This window comes from Saccostrea cucullata, unplaced genomic scaffold, assembly GCF_032062105.1.
Source record: "Saccostrea cucullata isolate Sc308-1 unplaced genomic scaffold, CSIRO_AGI_Scuc_v1 ctg1047, whole genome shotgun sequence".
NCBI lineage: Eukaryota > Metazoa > Mollusca > Bivalvia > Ostreida > Ostreidae > Saccostrea > Saccostrea cuccullata.
Genome location: NW_026920290.1, coordinates 20,117 through 41,508, shown reverse-complemented (window position 1 = coordinate 41,508; position 21,392 = coordinate 20,117). Strand labels below are relative to the sequence as shown.

The following is a 21,392-nucleotide window of genomic DNA, read 5'->3' as shown; positions in this document are numbered from 1 at the left end:
GTTCTGAACTTGACAAAACTCGAGAAACTACATTTTATCATACTTTCTAGTTAACAACAAATCAAAAGCGCCCCTGGCATCTTTTTCATAGTTTCTTATATCTGTAATTTTTTTTCATAAGATTTTTTTGCACTCCATTAATATTGATCATAGACCTGAACCACGTGTTCAAAGTAAAATGTAAACATGTATTTGGCGTAAACGTTGCTATTTATTCAACGATTGGTCAGTTGTTCGTGGTAAGATCCGCTGTGTGCATTAATATTAAAAACAATTTAGCCATATAAGACAATCAAAGGTTTGTCAGTGTATTTACCAGCGTATCAGGTGATTATGGAAAAATTGTCCCTAGTGAGCTCCAATTTTCGCCGTAAATTATCACAAAAGCAAAGATAGAGTACTGAGTTAGAGACTCTCGCCAGAGCCTCTGCCAGAGCTCCTTTGAACTACTCGGGTTTTATAATTTTCAGAACACCGAAAAATAAAAGATTCCGAACACATTAGTTGGGGTGTCTTCTGACAGGCAGAATACCTTATTTCTAGGGATGTCGACACATATTGCTTGACAAAAAAGTGAAGATATTATATAATTTTTTATGCAAGATGTATTAATTTCATCGAATATTCGAATACTACTCTCGAATATTCGAATATCAATTATTGACAATTTTGACATCCCTACTTATTTCACTAAATAAATAAATCTTTGCGCAAATTGCATAGACCTAAAGTTTAGGCCTATGGCAAAGTCGTTCAAAGTGATAGAAACTGTATTTTATATTGCTTTGATTTTTAATGGCGGCATTTTCATTATCTTGCCATAAACGTACCTTAGCTAAAATAATCCATAACAGCAATGAAAACCAAATATAGGTTTGTGCAGCCATAATATACCTCGGATTGTTGATGAGTAAGTGTTATCTAACAAAATAAGAACTTCATGTTTATTTTTAATAGGTCTATTTCATACCCAGATAAAAAAATCAACTGATAAATTCACATGTATACTATGTAGTGTATACATTCTATGTAAACATGTAATTTTTGTTGTTTGTGACCTATGACAGTGTAAATTTGAGATATGGTACGGCAGTTAACTACAATGACGTCAATTAAATTACTACACTTAATTCCGGGTTCAGTGACTGAAAATGCTATAGGCCTATTTCATCATTAATCATTATTTTAAAACTCGTGAACTCAACTTTTAAAAATTGATTGAAAGTTTTTATTTGAAAATAAAATAATGTAAATTACTATCATACAGTTTGTATTCAGAATCATGGTAGTCTTAGGAGATTGATCGCTGTTCGGTATCTTCACCTTTTTCATTTACAAAGTACTTCAGCATGGTCAGCTATTATAGTATCTAATTGTGAGATCATCATTCTTCCTTCTTTTATCGCAAAAATTATCATATCGTAGTTATTGATCAGTTATAGTTGTACAACCTTATTTGTAAAATGATCATCAAAAAGATATTAGTGTGATATGATACAAAAGTTATGTTAACACAATCATTTACGTTAAAGGTTCATGAACACAGATTTGAAGTTAATATTTTCTGTACAACATTACGACTTATATATTTTAATAGCATTTCACACAAAAATATATCAAAAATCTTATTTCATCTTAAAGTAAAGTTATAAAAAACTTCAAATTATTAGACGGGTCTGATTGACACATCCTTGCACTTTCACAAATTTTATTTCATTCTTAGTACTTAGGAAAAGTGGCAATCTTGTGTATAAATGAAAAATATCAAAACTATAATCCAGAAAATTCAGAGTAGAAATGATCGAAAGCAAAAATTGTCAGTCCGTGCAGTTGTGGTGAGCAGACTTTTAAACAATTGAACACACCCGGTGAATCGCAACAATAAACTCTGCACACAGCACTAAATAATCATTGAATGATAATCGGAAAATGGACAAGGACCTGACAAATCCCATACTTTTGAGATCCGCGCCTTTAAGCGATTGCAAAATATTAGATCCCGATCCCGAAGAGAAGTCAGAAACATCTTCCGGTAAAATTGTTTTCGGTGGCTCACATGTTTTGCACTGCGTATTTTTGTCGGCACGTGTTTTTTCAATATTAAGGAGGACTATGTTTCTATTACCTGCATCGGATGATGCTGTAACATCAGTTTTAGAACCGTTGTCAGGTAATATTTTATTGTTTGAATCCCATTGAAACATTTTAAAATGGTGGTTGAAATTCGAGGAATTTCGAACTGTAACGTTATAGTGTATTAAGCTTGTGAGTTATAAAGAATTTCAGAAAGCTTACTTTATGTCAAAAAATCTAACAATATAATAATTAATAATAAAATTAAATAACATACATTCAACACTTTTTTTCTGCTTTCAATGAACAAAATTAAAATCTTTATCATGCATTCATTGTCGCAGACGTGTGTAAACCATTGAAGTTTAGACTGTCCTTAAGGCCTTGTAGACTAGAAAAGAAATAATTAATTGTTATAAATAGATAGCGTTACAATGAGATTTTTTAACAGCACCAGTAAAAGCCTCGTTCGAGCCAGCTGGACGGTGGTTTGAAGCGCTGTGTTTACGTAGACGACACAAGCATTCGCTGTCGTACCACTCACTACAGAGCTCCAGCAGCGAAGAAAGTGACCATGAGGAGATAGAGGAGGAGGATAACTCAGCTCTCTTACAGGGACTCGACCCCAAAGAGTGGAAGGTGGGGAGAAAGTTAGATCAGCAAAGCCACAGGGACTTGTCATGACTTATTTGTTTTTCTGTCCATCACACAACCCCTATTCTATAAAATACATGAGGAGTGGTCAAATAGAAAGAAGACAAATCATGACAAGACCTTTTGCTACAGCAATAGCTGATTATTTGCACCATATACCGTATAAGCAGAAATTTTAGCGAGGATTTAATTTTGGCAGTATTAGCGAGGGTGCCAAGATCGCTAGAATTGAATATTGCTAAAAATTAATTGTGCTTTATTTGTAATAGCTTCTTTAGTGAGCTTTTTGAAATTGCTAAAATTTCATCTCGCTAAAAATAAAATACTAATTTTTATGGACAAATCGCTGAATTTGTGTCTCGCTAAAATTTCCACTTATACGGTATAGGTGTGGTTTTCAAGACTTAAATGACCAATCATTTCCATCCATGGATTATAAAAATTTCTTAGAATCATCTTCAGTATTGCCATGTTACTTTAGATTTATAGAAATGTTTATATAAGACAAAGAAAAAAGTTCTTAAACTATTGCAATAAACAATATGAAGATTCACTGTATTTCTTTTTTATAGCAACAAGATCATTATGCTGTCCTAGGATTGAGCAAAATTAGACATAAGGCCACAGAAAACCAGATCAAAAAAGCTTGTAAGTAAAATGCGTTCCTTAATGCTTTTTCAAGAAATTAATTCAGAATGTGTAAAAACTATCCTTATTTTACCCTATTGTAATTTTTTTTTTGTTCAGCTTAATTGACACTATTATGTGAAATAACAATGGTATCAGAAAATATATGTATATTTAAGTTTAAGGAAATGATAGGAATTAATGCTTACATAAATTGTCTTGCTGTGCTTCACAGATAAAAGTATGGTATTAAAACACCATCCAGACAAAAGGAAAGCCAGGGGGTTAAAGGTCGGTGATGGAGAGGATGATTATTTCACATGTATTACACGAGGTATTGAAATCATTTGGGAATTAAGAAAAAGTTACTTCTTTGAATTAATTAATTAAAAAAAATCCTTTGTGTTCTGACTTTTTTCTTCTTTTTTTGTATTTTGCATATTTTGCAGCTGTTTACAAGTTAAATGTTTATTATTTTTCAAGGCCAGAATGCAAGAAGAAATAATATGGACTTTTAAATTAAAAAAAAACATAGAAAGTTTCATTTATTGCATGAAGGACTAAAAAAAAAAACATTGGAATAAATTTAGATTTTCATGTTAATCTGGGGTCTCAATTTCATGTTCTTTAAATATTTATTAGAATTTGCAGGATATTTTTTTTTTAAAAATTGACTCCAGCTGTTGTCTATGAAAATTTTGATGATGAGATTTATTTTTAAAGCTTATGAAATTTTGGGAAACAAAACAAAGCGTCGGTCATATGACAGTGTGGACCCGCAGTTTGATGACGATGTGCCGTCCTCTGATGACGAATCAAAGAAAAATTTCTTTAAAGTTTTTGGTCCAGTTTTTGAAAGGAATTCAAGGTATGTTTTACATATATGCTGTCACTTATATGCAAAGTATAAAGTCATATCTTGAATAATTATTGACCAATTATGAGGCCACAATTCATTTAACTCTTTACAACTTACTGAATTGTTATGCAACATACACTTAATGTTAACGTCATAAAAATATGACGTTACCATTTCCCCACAAGCACTTTATAGCGGAATACAAGTTTCTCTAAAGTTAAGCATAAAAAATATTATGACATAATATTTTAATTAGAAATTAATTTTTCTGATTTTATGAGATTTAAGCGAGTCTAAAATAAAAGAAATTTGGAAATAAATTGAAGATTAAATGAACTTTTTAAAGCGCGTGAAAATGTGTGATTGTGGGAAAAGGTATATACGTGACTTTGCGTTAGAAAAAGGAAATGATATATGCATTAAAATGCGTGACTGCGGGGAAGGGGATATTAATTGTACTTTTTTAATTTCAGATGGAGCAACAGAAGGATAGTTCCAGGTCTAGGAACAGACTCCACTTCTATAGAAGATGTCAATAAATTCTACTCATTCTGGTAAGGGACCCTATTTACAGTATTTAGTTCCACTTCTATAGAAGATGTCAGTAAATTCTACTCATTCTGGTAAGGGGCACTGTTTACAGTATTTAGTTCCACATCTATAGAAGATGTCAATAAATTCTACCCATTCTGGTAAGGGGCACTGTTTACAGTATTTAGTTCCACATCTGTAGATGTCAATAAATTCTACCCATTCTGGTAAGGGGCACTGTTTACAGTATTTAGTTCCACATCTATAGAAGATGTCAATAAATTATACCCATTCTGGTAAGGGGCACTGTTTACAGTATTTAGTTCCACATCTATAGAAGATGTCAATAAATTCTACCCATTCTGGTAAGGGGCACTGTTTACAGTATTTAGTTCCACTTCTATAGAAGATGTCAATAAGGGACACTGTTTACAGTTATTTTAGATTTCTATTGTGAATTTTTGATCGATCATTATTTTTTGAAAATATAGTCTCATAACTACAAAGATATGTGCAAATAAGTCATCTTTAACCTATTTGACCCCATTTCCTTGTTACGGTGTTTTGATTGCTATAAATTTCCATACACTTTATATGCAAAGCACATGTGTAATGTAAATATATTCCTATAAAAAGGAACACGCAAAATGTCATCGTGGAGGTTTGTTCAAAAGTATGAACAAATTCAGTGCGGTTGTTTCTTCATTTAACACAACCTTTCAAATGCTTTGATATAATATTTTATTTCTGCTCTGTAACAGGTATGACTTTGATTCCTGGAGAGAGTATTCTTATTTAGATGAAGAGGAGAAGGAAAAGGGAGAGAAGTAAGTCTAACAATATTAATTCTATTAATTAAAAATGTGTTGATTTAGGAAAAATTCAGCCAAATAAAATAGATTTCCTGCATTAACTAATACACCACGGGTAACTCTTTGTTGTTTGTAGTCGTGAAGAGAGAAGGTGGATAGAAAAACAAAACAAAGCAGCAAGACAGAGGTTAAAAAAGGAGGAAATGGCTCGCATCAGACAGTTAGTGGGTCAGTACTCAGTAAAATTAATGGGTTAGTTGTATCAAACATTTATTGAGTCATATAGTGGGACAGTTATATTATCCCTATATTGGGTAGCATCCACAAGTCATTTTACATTATTTATTACGCTATGTGACAGTATACAAAACTACCAGTTTTAAAAAGCGTATTTAACACATTTTTCGTGTCTCTAACTTCAAAAAATCTAATTGAACTGTAAAGATAAATTGTTAAACAATCTAAAAATTATAATTTTATAATTTTTTATCGCTGTATTTTGTTTTAATTCCTATCAAATGTTCAAGCATGTTCTGAAATAAAACGTCACGATTTTAGCGCGTCGTAAAAACCGCATTCTTTTATTCCGCTGTTTATTGGACAACAGAGGATATATTCAGATTTCTTTGTACAATGGTAGATACAGCTGATTATTCTGAATATAATGATACCAAACACGACTAGCCAGATTCGTAAATTGCTATGATAATGGATAGTCAAATGTAAGCATTTTTTCGGAGAGTTTTTTCACTCGTTTGACGAACCGGTTGCATATGTGTTACAATAATAGATCGAAAGAGAATCTTCTCCTCTTTAAGAAACTGTGTAGATTTATTTTCCTTACATCGGCGCTAAGAAGCGATCTTTCAAATAGCAACACATCATATAGCCAGCGTGAATGATATTTGACGTCATTTTCACGCCCTTCACGATTCCTGGAAATATTGTTTTGTAATGGAGTTTGTTTACTGTAACTATAGAAATATTCAGAGGGGGATAACTCTCAATGTCTTTTTTATGGGGTACCCGAAGGGATAATTTTAAATATAATAATTTTTTATCTAAGAAAAATACTAATTAAACATGTCAAAAATATAATAAAACAAGGAACGATGATTAGGACTGAAAAAGAAAACTTCTATAAAGTAAAATTGACGTTATAATTTTGAAGCAATAAAAAATTATAATCATGAGAAAGAAATAAAATAAATATGTAAGAAAATAAGTATCTAGTGTAAAGAAAAAATACAATAACCTTCTGATTTTTTTAATTTAAAGAAATGTAAATAAATTCAATTGAGTTCATGAATAAATTAGTTTATTGTATGATATGCTAAATTCCAGAAGAACGTGTTTACAAAATTCATGTCACAGAAAATTTTGTACTTTTGGTACGTCGGATATCTTTTTTTTTTATAATGTTCATTCAGCTTGTCTCATATGATTTTTTTCCATTGATATACAGTTTATATCCATACATTGGTATTTTATTGAAACTTAATATATATGTTTTTATTATTTTTATATACAACACAAATGTAAAAATAGTATTTGCCATGTGCTCATTTTTTTCAAGAGACAATAAGGCCTACAAATATTCTAGATTCGTTTTCCATGGATGTAGATCATATGCATTTAATCTAATATGTTGTGTAGATTTTATTATTTTACTTAGATTATATTTGACTGGTAAATACTATTTCTGAAATTTCTAAGTATTCTTGATTACAACACTAACAATAAATTACATGCATGTTAGGGCATAAACGTCGGAAGCAAATTGAAAGTGAGGTGGCTGATTGAAAGTGGGGGGGGGGGGGGCGGCTAAACCAACAAAAAAGGTAAACCACAATTTTCAATGCCTAAAAAATATCTATCTTTGAAAAAAAGGGGGGTTAAGACCCCTATACCCCCCTTACCCCCCTCCCCCCGGTTTTGACGCCTATGTAGAATATGAACATATGGATGGGTAGACGGATGAATAGTAAAAATCAAATAGGCAAAATAATATTACTGATGCATCAAAGAGGTCTAAAATTTAAACAAGAAATTAAAATTGTGGTCCCCCAGCTGCATTTCATATCCAGTATTTTTCACTGAGAGCATCTCAGGCGGCTGAGCAATATCATACATCGCACCTCGGAGGTTTGAATGGAGCCTAGCGGAGTCAGCCGAGGACTGCCGATTGGAAATTTTTCGATATTTCAACTTTTCAAGGCCAACACGTTTTAGTTTTCATTTCTGACATTTTAAAATTTTCATTTCTGACTCTTTTCAGATTGTACTTTTTGGTTATTAAAACAGGATTGAAGAATTCACTTATGAAAAATTTCATTTACGTGATGAAAAAAAAATTTAAAGTGTATATCAAATGTCTTAGACATTGACATCTAATTTAGTGAACATACATTTGGATGAAAGTGCTGCATGTACCGATGTACTATACATGTACGTGTATAGACAAAATCTTTAATCTGTTTTACCGGCTGTTTGTCTCTGTGTGGGTAATATTACATTATTTATAGCATATTGTTCCAAATATGAACGCCCTATAATATGTCATTCAAAAGTTATAACTAAAGTTGATTTTTTTTGAAAATTAGGTCAAACATATAGGTCCAGATCAAGGGGGTCAGAAATCATATCAATGAACATGTTAAATATGAAAGCATTATCTCTTCTCAATCAGAAGTTATAAGGGGAAAATTGCATTTTTGAAAAGTATGTCAAACGTCAAGGTTCATGGTCACAAGGTCAAAATCCATAGTGTATTTAGAAATGATAATATACATATGAAATGTGAAAGCTCTATATTATGTATTTTCCATCGTCACAAACCACGACTAGAATGTACAATCCTATCACATACTAGTAAGCGGACGCAAAAAACCGTGGCTTGTGACTTTGTATCTTTTCTCATTCAAAAGTTATGACCAAGGTTCAAGTTTTTGAAAAGTATTTCGAACTTCAAGATCAAGGTCATGAGGTAAAAAATTATTAGGGGCCGCCAGGAGGCGGTCGGTTACTCGATATGAAAGTTTGAAGTCGCCGTGCGTTTCTGCGGATTTAGAACAATTTAAATAAAAATATTTAATATTTATATTATATAGAATATTTAAAAAAGCTATTTCAAATGTTTAACAAAAAGCACAATAATCATAAAATCAAAATTTTATAAATAATGGGTGTAAATGTTTCATCCAATCCTGATTGACAAACTCTAACATGACAGAGACTTGAAAGAGAAGAAATGTAGTGGTGGATCTAGGGGGAGTTGGGGGGGGGGGGGGTGTTAACATTCTCTAAGAGAGAGCGAGGAGCCCCACATATTTTATATTTGCTGCGAAAACTACTTTAACATTAAACTTCTCCAGAGTTTGTTCACAAGTACCAAACTGAGTGAAGATACGCAGAAGTCTATGGACAGTTTGCTTATACAAATACAGTTTATTGTATATGCATTATGCATGAAGAAAATCGGCAATGTCGCATGCACGTGTTTTATGTCACAAGGATATTTAATAGATAAATGTAAGAAATTTTAAAAACAAAAAAATTCAAACGCAAATTTCAGTTTCTTATTACTATATCAAAGGAATAATTAACTGGGTTTGCGGCCCATTTTTGACGCTTGCGACAATATATAGGTTTTTTTGTAGTGTATTTAGAAAGGTCTTGTCACAGTTTAAACACATGAATAATATAAAATTCTATCTCTTCTCTGTTCTAATTCTAAAGAGATGACCAAGGTTGAATTTTTGTGACATACGAACAGATTTACAGTCTGACTGACAAACAGACAGACGACGAATAAGATTTAAAGAAACCTCGATCGCTTTCGCAAAAGCGGGGCAAATTAAATGTTTTACACCAGAGAGAGAGAGAGAGAGAGAGAGCTTTAATAATTCACAAAAAAGTCGGACAACCTTCAACACACATTAGGAAAGATCTACATGTTTAACTAAATGTCGTTCAAATGAATTTTAAATTAATTTCCCCCCTCCTTTTTCTTTTCAGAATTTATCATATGCTGCTGTCATATCTATGACTTATATTCTTCTAGTTTTTTTAGTTATTCAGAATATTAGTCTCCACTACATATGTACATATCGGAATAATTTAAGATTTACATCACGCTCCCAGTTAATACTAGTTCATTACCAATTCTCCGCATCATATCAAATGTATTCGTATGAAGAATTTAAAATACAATTTTTTGTTTTTAATAATTTACCACAAAAATTCATGATTTTTAGTTTCCTTATATAATAAGAGGATATCACTCCAACTCTATATAAATCCCATGCGCGGATCCAGGAATTAAAGTTAGAGGGGGCGCCCATAATCGGCAGGGGTCTGGTTTAAGCTGAATTCTAGAGATTTTGTAGGAAAAATCGAGGTTAACCGAGTAGACATTTTTACATTTTCTCGACGAAACTATGATTTACGCTAACTTTGAAAATTTTAGGGGGCGGATGCGACCCCCATTAATCCGCCACTGAATTTTGTAATTGCAAGCATTGTGCCCAATACAAAGATTAATTTTACAAAAGGATAAATACAGTCTTTAAATTTCTAGTAATTAAAGAAAAAACCCAGTGACCTTGACTGTGACCTGTATGTTAAAAATAGTTTTTTCGTTTTAAGTTAACCTTTGCAATAACTTTTGAACCACAAGAAATAGAGACTGCATTTTTGGTATCCATATTTTACTAATCATGTTCTCTCAAATGACACCAAGGTCAATTGCCTTATGACCTTGACTGTGACATATGTGCCAAAATTTTTTTTTTTATTTTGTCGTTGCCGGGCGCATAGTGTTTCACAAACAAATCTTGTTTTAAATTAATTTGTGATCATTTTTATACCCCCCGCTTGAAAAGCGGGAGGGTATATAGTAATCGTTAATTCCGTCCGTCTGTACGTCTGTCCGTCCGTCTGTCCGTCCGTCCGTCTGTTACGCTTTGGGGTACCCATCTCTTATCCGCAACTCCTCTCATACCACTGAATGAAATTTGATGCAACTTTCATAGAATCTTTATTACATATTGCCATTGTGCACCTCCTATTTTAGTTTTTGATCCGACTCATATTTTAGGTATTCCGGCCACAGGAAAACATGGACTTAATCACCAGTTATAACCATATGGGAGGCGGGGGGTATCATTTAGTGAGCTCATCGCTCACAGTACCTCTAGTTATTGATTGGATTTGTTGACGTCTTTTTATAAGCATAACGTCAACGTAACGTTACGTGTCCCATGTGACCCAATTAATTATACTGGAAGAAGACTCTCACTATCTAATGATTCAAGTCAATCTAGGTGTTTGATGCAATTGAACTTTAATAACTCTGAATCTGGGCAAAGGAAATAAGAAGAGAGAGATTCTATTTTGAATACATTACCTTAAGTTTTGACCTCAATGCTACTAGGTATTTTCTTCAGAAAAGTGGTCACACACTAAAACAATACCTTTACATTTCGCAATCTATTTTTAGTAACAATGCTTGACCAGAAAATTTCGAAATTATATTTTTCTTAAACAATTTTTTATAAGCTTTGATTTGATATATAACACAAGTGGTATATACTAAATTTAAAATTTGACTTGTGGTTGCTATATTGGGTCAATGGTATCAAACAGTGGGTTACTAGCATGTACATTTGTAAGATAGTGAGTTATTAAATAGGAGATGGTATGCGTAAATCAGACTTTATAAATTTCTTTTTTTCTTGTTTTAAATTTCAAACCTGTTTGAAGTCTTTTAAATGCCTGTAAATACACTGTTACTTGAAATTACTGTGATTAAAACCAGTGTTTATTATTATTCAACTCAAAAGGCAAAGAAACCACACTGTTTTAAAGATTTTATAGGCAATTCACATGTAGTAAACAGATTTTGATAAACCTGGTATATCTTTGTTGTAAGATTTATATGTGTTAACAGATAATGCGTATGCCTGTGATCCCCGGGTGATACGATATCGGGAAGAGGAGAAAGAGAAAAAGGAAGCTCAAAAACGTGCCAAAAAGGAAGCCGCCCGACAGAAAGCCCTGGAGGAGGAGAGGGTGAGAGGCTAAAGGAGGGGGGTAGTGAGGCAGTAGCAGGAAGGGGGCATTAGACTTTGAATAACTGTAAGGGGGAGGGTTACAATATTTAGATGAACAACTAGAAAAAGGTCTTCTATCTTAAAGTAAATAAATTGAATTTTCTTTAAATAGGTGTTTTGTTTAAATTTCACTTTTTTTTTACTCTAACATTCTGAGATTTCAATATCAGATAAAGCAAGAAGCGTTAGAAGAGGAAAGGAAGAAAAAAGAGAAAGAGGAAGAAGAAGCAAAAGCTCAGGTGAGTGTTGTAAAATGTACCACCCACAGCCACACTAAACAGGTGTATAATGGATGTTCAAAGTATATTGTGATGCCTGATTCATCAGTAAAAGATCATATTTATTAGGTTATAAAGTACTTTATGTGGTTTTATTGTCCTTGGAGAAAAAAAAATTATTCCCTTTGTGAAAAAAAAACATTTGGGAGCTTAAAATTTTTCATTAGTGCATAATGTAATATATATTAATAAAACATGTCAAAAAAATATTTTTATTGTGTCTTAATGCTTGTGTAATACTAGTTTCATTTTCTTTCAATAGGCTGCGATTGCCAAAAAAGAAAAAGAAGCACAGAAAAAGTTAATTAAAAAGGAGCGCAAAACATTGAGAACAGTAGCAAAGGTTTGTGTCAGTAAGAAAATCTCCCATGTACATGTAGCTACAGTATGTAGTTTTTCTCCAGTCTTAGTAAATGATTAATATTAGGAGTGAGTTCCAGGTATTTATGGACATTTTGTAATAATTAAAATGCAAGAATCTTGGTGAAAATTCTTGTGATTTTTTTTGACAGGATATGAATTATTTCACTGACAAAGAAGATGAGAGAGTTACTAATATGGCAGATGTAGAAAGGCTGGCAGACCAACTGTCTCTCTTAAAGTAAAAGAATACACTAAAACATGGTTATAGTAAACATATCTATAATGAATTTATGATTATTGCAAAATGATTTTCCATCCCCATAGTTTTTAAATGTGTTATGAACAGAAAGGTTAAAACAAGTTTATAATGAATCTATATATTGTTGGACCCTGGCCCTTTGGAAGAAGTATGTTTCAATGTTGTTATGTCAGATTAGGGATGCAATGAATATAATATAAATTATTATTTTAAGTATTAAAAAAAACTGGGCCCTTCTTTTCATAAATCAGATACATGTTTACTTGGTAAATAAATGGAGATTGTCATTGATTTCTGTCGTCTTTCAGGTTACAGTCGTTAAATGAAGCCATGGCTGAAGATGGGGGACAAAAAGCAAAGGAGGCATTTTCTACAGCAGTCAGTAAAATTAAACTGTGTTTACCAAGTACAATCATAGACAAATGCTCAGTTTTTACTTTGATCACATTGTGTTCCAGAGCTTATTGTCCTTCAAGAACAGCAGCTTGTAGACATTTGAGAATGCTTTGGAAGTAAATACACTTAAAGCTACATATTTAAGTCAATCAATGAAACCATTGTTGTAAATGTTATTTATAACACCCCTGTGCAGGTTGAAGAGTTGAACAAACAGATAGAGGAAGAAAAACAAAAGCACCTGGAGGCCGCACAGAAACAGTCAGGGGGAGATAACTCACAGGGGTCTAAAAAGACGTGGCTGGAATCAGAGATCCAGTGTATGATTAAAGGAGTCAATCTGTTTCCCGCGGGGACGAAAGAAAGGTACATTACTCTATCTTACCCATGAATTCACATCCCCATGAGAAAGCTTTGTCCAGGTATTGATTCTTTGAATCTTATATATATACATGGTTTACACAAATTACACCCTCTTTAAATGCTTGCTCATTAATAGTGACACACACCCTCTCGTCCACAAATAAAAAACATTTTAAGTATTATTTTTTGAAGCTCATTCTATATTATATTTTGGTTTTATTTACAGATGGGAAGTGATATCCAAGTTCATTAAACAGCATGTCCCAGACAGTAACAAAAATGCAAAAGATGTTCTTCACAAAGCCAAGGAACTGCAGAAAAATGGTAACAGAACAAATCAGTGTTCAAATGATGAATATTCACTGAAACCATTCCCTTTAAAATGCATAGTTTATAAATGAAAATTACTAAATATACTTCTTTATGATAATGTTACTTTACAGGAAAATTGGCTTTATTCTACATGCATATTTAAAGAAATACAGTTTTAATTTATGTAATTTCAGACACTTTCCTTAAACAAAATGCTGATAAGAAAGCCTTTGAGAATTTTGAGAAAAATGTGAAGACTGCAAATGTACAAGCCAAACCCAAAGAGGGTGTGGTTAGTGAAAGATTTGAGAGTAAGTGTTCTCAATTTTGTACCCTTTTTGATTGAATTTTTTTAATATAAACTTATTAAATTCAGTAGTGGTTGAGATTTTATATTAAAAAACTTAACAGAATTTTCAAATTAAAGAAGTTTTATATACAAAACACAATGTACAGGCATAGGGGAGCAGCAGGTGAGAGAGGCAGGAACGAACCCGGCCCCCTGGTCCCCCGAGGAACAGAAACACCTGGAGCAGGCGCTGAAGACATACCCTGCCAGTACCCCCGACAGGTGGGACAGGATCAGCGAGTGTATCTCCAGCCGCAGCAAAAAGGACTGTATGAAGCGTTACAAGGTAAATAGAGGATGTAATAGATACTGTATAATTAAATAATATAACAAGGAAATCATTTCTTAAAATTCACTCTCATTATACTGTAAACCAACTTTTATTTTGCATGCAAGAAATTTTTGCGAAGTTCACGAGAGCCTCGATCATCATTGGGAACATTTTTTGCCGAGAACTGGTCCTTAAGGACAGATGAGGCAAACAAAAAATAGATGCCTGGATTGATATATATATTTTGACCTGATTTCATTGAAAATGATGCAAATAATAAATTTCTAGAATATAAAAAATTTGTAAACCTTCTGTGATGTTCAAAATTCTGCCTTTAAGAAACCATCTTTATTAATCTATACAAATATTTTTCACTTCAAATCTCATTTTTGTGAAAATGTGAATAAAAAATGAAAAACTATGTGGTGAAAGTTATTCATTTTACTCAATAATACATGACTCATGTTGTTAATTTCATATCTTTTGACAAAAGTTTGTTTGTATCATCTGTCCTTAATGTCTGTGTGTCTATTATCATGATTATATTCTCCCTCACGTCGTTTGTCCATATTTAAATTAATTAAGTGCTAAATAATCAACAAACACGTGTCATAAACAGGATGCTGCTTGCTAGCTCTTTATTTCAATATACAAATATTCTCAAGATTCAGAAATACTATCTAATCACAGGAGTCAGAAGATTAATCTTCGATAAGAAATAAAAAAAAAATGAAAAAAATTTCCTACCCTCAATTAAAAAAACCATTATTTTTTCCGTTTTTTTCTTCTTTTTTTTGGATGATAAAAACTTCAGACTCCTGTGTATCTAAACATGCCAATTCCAAGTCATTGCCAGTAGATTCCATGTATGTATCATCCATTTTTTCCAAAAAATATCCTTAAAATACCTTACTTGACATTCCAAGAACTAAGGCAGCATAGATTAACGCACAATCATGCAAACTGCTATTTATACCTTAAAATCATGTGACCCCAATTTTGAACATGCAACAACTACTGCAGCTCATAAGTGTAATTAACTCATATCCAAAAAAGCTTTATTGCAAAAAGTACTTGCTGTGAACTAGTTTTCTTCTTGTATATTGTGAAATAAAGTTGTCACAAATAAAAGTTGGATTACAGTCTGCTTTAGATGGAAATAAATTTTTTTATTTAAATAAAAGGAAAAGTTGCGATATAACTTTGTGTAAAGAAGGAGAAGTGAAATTTCCATTTTCCACATAGTTTTTACCAGAAATACATATGAAATGCAAAAAGAATTAAGGGAAGAGTCAAACTCTCTTTACATATATGTTTTATAAAGAAATATGATTTGATATCTTGAATAGGAACTTGTTGAAATGGTGAAAGCCAAGAAGGCAGCTCAAGATGCAACTGCAAAGAAAAAATAGCTTTCCGGAGATGATCTGACAGTCATAATCGGGATTACCTGATACAGTATTTAATATCGGTGAACAACTACAGATTGTTAAGAACCTTGTATGGTTTGTTGTTCATGTGACAGTGTGAAGTGTCTCCTTCTCATTCATGCTTCATCATATGTACATGTACATCCAATGATCTCAGAAGTGCACAAAGTGGAGGAGGTTCCCATGATGTACATTTGTTGCTCACTATGACTTTCGAAACCCTGACATGTGGCAAACTTACGTTAAGACTGAGTGGATTTTTCATTTGTGGATATGAAAACTTTTGAAAGCATTGTACTTGTTGAGACCTGATGTTATCCTTTTGGCAATCTGTGATACAAATTGTTTACAACATCATTTACAGTTGCGTATTAAACATTTTCCAAGTTAAAATGTTTCAATTTTGTAAGAATACACAGTTGAATAACAGATTTGTGATTATCTTGAAGAAGCTGATACATTGATGACCAGTTATCAGAGTGATTAGTCCTGGCGGATTGAGATTGAGTCTTATCTGTTATTAATATGATGAACCCTTGGGTATAAAAAAACAGGGATGTCAACCAGTAACTGAATGGTCAATCAGTTACTTTAATGAAGTGAAATATTAATTGGTCACAAAATCTGTAGATGATAAGAAGGAAAAATAAAAATTTTATATCTGAAAAGAGTTAATTAACAGATTTTTTTTTAATTGCAATTTTAAATTGTGATTTATTTTGATACTCTAGCATTTTAGGGATCTAAATATTAATTCATATAACAGAGGTTGTTTGAAACCACTGATTTTTTTTAGTCAGTCATCAATGGTATTACAATACTAGTAACTGTCTCCAGCACGAACCTTAATTGTCTGTTACAATTATTTTGTAACTCATTATTGAACATTGATTAATTTATTTTCTTAAATATCATTTTACTATAAAATATATTGTCAATCAGATTATAGTCTGTAGATGATTGCATTGCAGTATGAATGTGTAAAATCTGTCATGATAAATTGCTTAGGCCTCTTGAAATATAAATGCTTCATGTTTTTATCTCACCTGAGCTGAAGGCTCAAAAGAGCTTTTCTGATTGCTCATTATATCTGACATATTGAATATTTCAGATGGAATGCTTTGTGGCAATGCACTTTGAAAAAATTACGCACTTTGGAAAAAAATTTCAAAGTGCGTTAAAATTGGGACAAAATCAACGCACTCTGAAAAATTTTTTCAAAGTGTGTGTGTCACACTCAATGCACTTTGAAAAAAATTTTCAATGTGCGTTAAGAGTATACATCAACATTTTTACCATGTGGAAATTTAACGCACTTTGAAAAAAATATGTATAAAACAAAAATTCTGGACTTATATTTTAGTAATAGAGAGAATCAATTTGTAATATTTCTATCTTTCGAAAAACGTTTTAATTTACATGTATTGCTTTACCGTCATTGAAAACAAGGAGAAGATGAGTATATAGAAGGTTGCTCAGTCCAACTCTTTTTTCTTATTCAGTAGCAAGTTGAAAGTGGACCCCCCAAGGTAAGCCCAATTTTTAATGCCTGTATTATGTACATGTATATCTTTGCAAAACATTTTTGTGACTAACCCCCCCCCTCCCTGCGTGTACCGATGCCTATGCTAATCCCAAATATATGTATTTGCATAACTGGTGTGACGTTCAAAACTTTCTATAAGTTTTAGCTTGCATTAAATGCATTCAAACTGGAAAAAGAATAAAGTACAGTAAAACATTAAAGAGAGAAAGAATTTTCAAAGTATGGAAAAATCAAAATCACTCACTTTCACATCCTGAAGTGACCTTATCACCAAAAAGTAATCCAACAGGTTCAATTATTTTTCATACCTAAGATTTTCAAGAAAATTGACCAAATCATACAATTTTTTTTCAAAGTGCGTTAATATGGTCGATATCAACGACTTTGAAAAGAAATTTTATTTTTTCAAAGTGCCAAATGGTTCCAAATTCAACGCACTTTGAAATAAATTTTCAGAGTGCGTAATTTTTCAAATGCATTTTAACAATGCTTAAATGTTGAAATGAAGCATTAATTTCTATTTAGTAAGAAGAAAATCTAGGTTTTCATTCGCTTCATATCTTTGACTTGTCTTACCAATTTAACGTGGCTCCACGTTCTGTTGGGGGCCCAAGATCACTTTTAGATGGTTAGTATATATACTAGTATTCAATAACTCCGCAAATCCAGGGGAGGGGGGTCGGAGATGGGGAGTCTGGATCTTCCTACCCCACCCTCAAGATACCTTTTGACGTTTTCGAATAAGTTGTATTTTTTCTAGCCCAGCAATTCATGTTTTCTTCTGTAGGAAGTCCTTTTTGGACTAATTTTGTAACTTGATCTTAAAATAGAGGGTCATGATTACAGATTTTACATGTATACTTTAATGTAAAACTTTGATTCCATACTGGAGTCCCAATCTATTCCCGCTGGACATGATTTGAACGATTTAAAATGGACATTACCTCTGAAGTTTTCCACATGTTTCACAAAGTCTGATCTAGTGTTTCTTGAAAAAAAAAAACATTTATGGCCATGGTTTGAACAATTTATTTTGTGGCAAGTTTCTCAGAAAGCTTTTATATGTTTCCTATTTCTAGCCCATTGGTTCTTGTGAAGATTTTTAAAGATATTTCCTGTATATATCAATGTAAGTGGCTTGTGCTTATCTCCGGTAGCAATTATTTAAACAATGTGGAATCTTCGTAACCATGCTTACCCCCAGGAAGCTCCCACATAAGTTAACTATTTCTGATTAAGTGGTTCCTGAGAAGTTTGTTTTTAATTACCATACTTTATTTTGTCTTTCCTTGATTATTTCTCCTTAGAAGGGAACTAAGCTCCTTATTTTCACAATATTAGATCCAGTGGTTCTTGAAAAGAGATGTATAAACTGTTAAGAAATAGCGATGAAGGAACAACAAAATTTAATGTGAGTTTTCAGTTAAATTGAGCTTAAAATTCTGATGATGAAAAACCTTCGCCAGAAATTGTGAAACTTCGTGAACGCTTTCTAAGGAAGTATTGATTCTAAATTGTTTCACTTTTGTCCCCTCAAGCCTGTGGATAGCACTGGGTCACGTACAATAGGGGATTATAGTTAAACACTGAACTATTTTTGAAAAATCTTCTGTCAAAATGGTCAAGAACCATTGAGTCTTAAAAATCTAAAACTAAAGTGGAAGCTGTCTAACGTAATGAATTATAAAATTTAATTTGTTTAACCATGTCTCCTGTCGATATGGAAAGTGACAAGAAGGGAAATTAAAGTATTTATCACAAGTGATAATAAAATCTTCAAAGTTTTTTAGAACCGTTGGACAAGGAAAGATGAATCTCACGTGGAAGCATCCGCAGGTAGTGTAGATTCTAGTTTGTTCAAATCATGACCTCCGGGGGTAGGGTAGAGCCACAAAGACTGATAAAAGTTTTACATAGGAATTTATAGGAAAAATATTTTTTCTCAAGATCAGCAAAGCTATGATTGGTTATATTTATATGGAAACATCCTCAGTTAGATTTAATTCAAGCTTGTTCATATCATTACACCTGGGGGTAAGGTGGGACTATGATGGGCAATCAAATCTTTACATAGAAATATATAGGAAAAATCTTAAAACTCTTCTTCTCTAGTATGGCGAAATTATATATGTATGCTTTATTGATATAGTGACATTCTTAAGTATAAAACAATTCAAATTCCCCCTCCCCTAAGAAGTAAACTTTTCAGTACTGAGCTGATTTGTGTTTTTAACTAGCCCATGTATTTAGGTGAGTGATGTGGCCCATGGGCCTCTTGATAAAGGTTACTAAGATAAGATTTCAGGTTCTATAAAATTAATAAATGAAGGACATTGAAATACATGTAATCAGTAACGGGAATCAGGGGCGTAGCCAGGGTTCTTTTGATGTGGACGCCTGAATAGGCCGGGGGGGGCATTTCAGGAAGCCCCCGGAAGCTAGTGAATTTCCGACAATTTTGATGTGCATATTTGAACCTTTTGATTGCATTTTTCTTAAACTATTTTCGGTTTGTTACGCAGGCACTTTGGGGTCTGTTCTTTCCTTGTACAAAATGCGGACAGTCACTCAAAATAGAGAAAGGATATTTCCAATAGCTTTGATTGACGAACCAACGAAAACAATTTGACTTTTGACGCAGCTCGACAAAATACGTATGGTTAACATACGGCAGATGGTTAGAGTGGTTGACTGGTGTAGACAGACCGCCTAATTTACTGATAGTCAGGCTTACATTAATATCATAAATACACAATCATCTAAAGATTGAAAATAACAAAGACAGAAGAATTCCTTTCAACTCATTTTCTTGCACATTACATATGTACACTGTATACATTTAAAAATGAAATAATGTTCATAAATATTCACAAATTTGGTATCTTTAACATTTTGCAACAATATAAAAACTGGTAAAATATACTAATGGTTTTAAGGTAGTGTTACATATGTCAATACTTGAGAGGTCTTCTTCTTATTTTTTTAAGATTAAACTGAATTTTACCAGTTTTTCGATTTTGATGTTCATATATAAAGCTGAATTATAATTTTTGAAGTCTCGCACGAATCCGATATTAGGCTATTATTATTATTTTTTTTTTTGGAAGGGGGGGATATCGTTACAGAAGTTAAGCATTACGGTTGGAAGTTAGTTTCCAGTAATAGACATTGAAATTTTTGGCATTAAATAAAATTATGACATCGTTTGTTTTAAGAGAGCCGACTGAGGTTTGGAAATCTACAACAGAGAAGCTCTTTAAGAATGTAATTACACTTGGAAAAAAACTCAGCAATGTTCGACAGTAAACCTGGCAAAATCTTGGAAAATCTTTTGATTTCAGTGAGATGTATACTCTCGTATTTCCCCCTAAAACTTACTCTGTTGATTTTCATTTATTTTTTTTATCGTTCCTTCTAAATTGTTTCTAAGTATTTTTTTTATTTAAAAAAATATTTTCCAATATTTTGCAAAAAATGATGAGAACGCTTTACAATATTACGCCTGTCTCTCTCTCCCTCTCTTTCTTTTCTGTCTTTCTTTTCATTTTTTTTTTTTAAATGATGTGGACGTTTGTGCGTACAAACGTACGCCTGGCTACGCGCCTGGGAATAACACATATTGTTTCTCAAACGCAGTATCTACGTATGTGTTGATACAGATAATTGCATTGGTTCAGAACCTAGACCTCATCTGCTGAAGTAGGTAAATATCATTGTCTTCTAAAATTTACTCATTGTAATGTGCAATGTATTTAGTGAGAATAGTCAAATTCAAACAAAATTAACGATTACTGTTTACAAGTGGAATGTAAAGAAATCCCATGTCGAGGTTCCGTTACTGAAAACTGTAATATATAAACAAAAAATGAAGTCACGACAAAATTTCAATTACATTAATCAATTAAATACATCATAAATGTGTTGATTGGGAATTTATTTAAGATAAAATCAAGCAAAGCTTCCTGCGACCGACATTGGTTATTTCATTGTGTCTGCTGTACATGTAAAGATCTTTTCATTTAAAGATTACAAGTGATATAACATTTTGAATTTCTATAAGAAAATATTTTCGAAAATGAACGTTTTCACGGCGCTAATACTTCTCCGTGTTTTTCTCTTAGTACAGCCAATTCTTGGGGACAGTAGTAGCACTTCC

General features: G+C 32.5%; 1 protein-coding gene across 1 annotated transcript; it reads left to right on the top strand.

Moving 5' to 3' along the window:
- Window positions 1-2,024: 2,024 nt before the first annotated feature.
- Window positions 2,025-16,083, top strand: LOC134246253 (dnaJ homolog subfamily C member 2-like). Its single transcript, XM_062728588.1, has 18 exons — window positions 2,025-2,170; window positions 2,525-2,712; window positions 3,300-3,375; window positions 3,590-3,688; window positions 4,078-4,222; window positions 4,687-4,767; window positions 5,506-5,571; window positions 5,693-5,784; window positions 11,507-11,628; window positions 11,840-11,908; window positions 12,210-12,290; window positions 12,460-12,548; window positions 12,878-12,947; window positions 13,162-13,331; window positions 13,555-13,652; window positions 13,835-13,951; window positions 14,097-14,275; window positions 15,610-16,083. Exons 1-18 carry the CDS (start codon window positions 2,113-2,115, stop codon window positions 15,670-15,672), a joined length of 1,863 nt encoding a protein of 620 aa, XP_062584572.1. The 5' UTR covers window positions 2,025-2,112; the 3' UTR covers window positions 15,673-16,083.
- The last annotated feature ends 5,309 nt before the right edge of the window (window positions 16,084-21,392 follow it).

What these genes read in the sequence shown, in the direction of transcription:
- LOC134246253 (XM_062728588.1), top strand. Translation starts at nt 2,113, where the DNA reads ATGTTTCTATTACCTGCATCGGATGATGCTGTAACATCAGTTTTAGAA. An exon ending in GTTTTTGAAAGGAATTCAAG is followed by an intron (nt 4,223 to 4,686) that starts GTATGTTTTACA and finishes TTTTAATTTCAG; the next exon opens with ATGGAGCAACAGAAGGATAG. An exon ending in CCCGCGGGGACGAAAGAAAG is followed by an intron (nt 13,332 to 13,554) that starts GTACATTACTCT and finishes TTTTATTTACAG; the next exon opens with ATGGGAAGTGATATCCAAGT.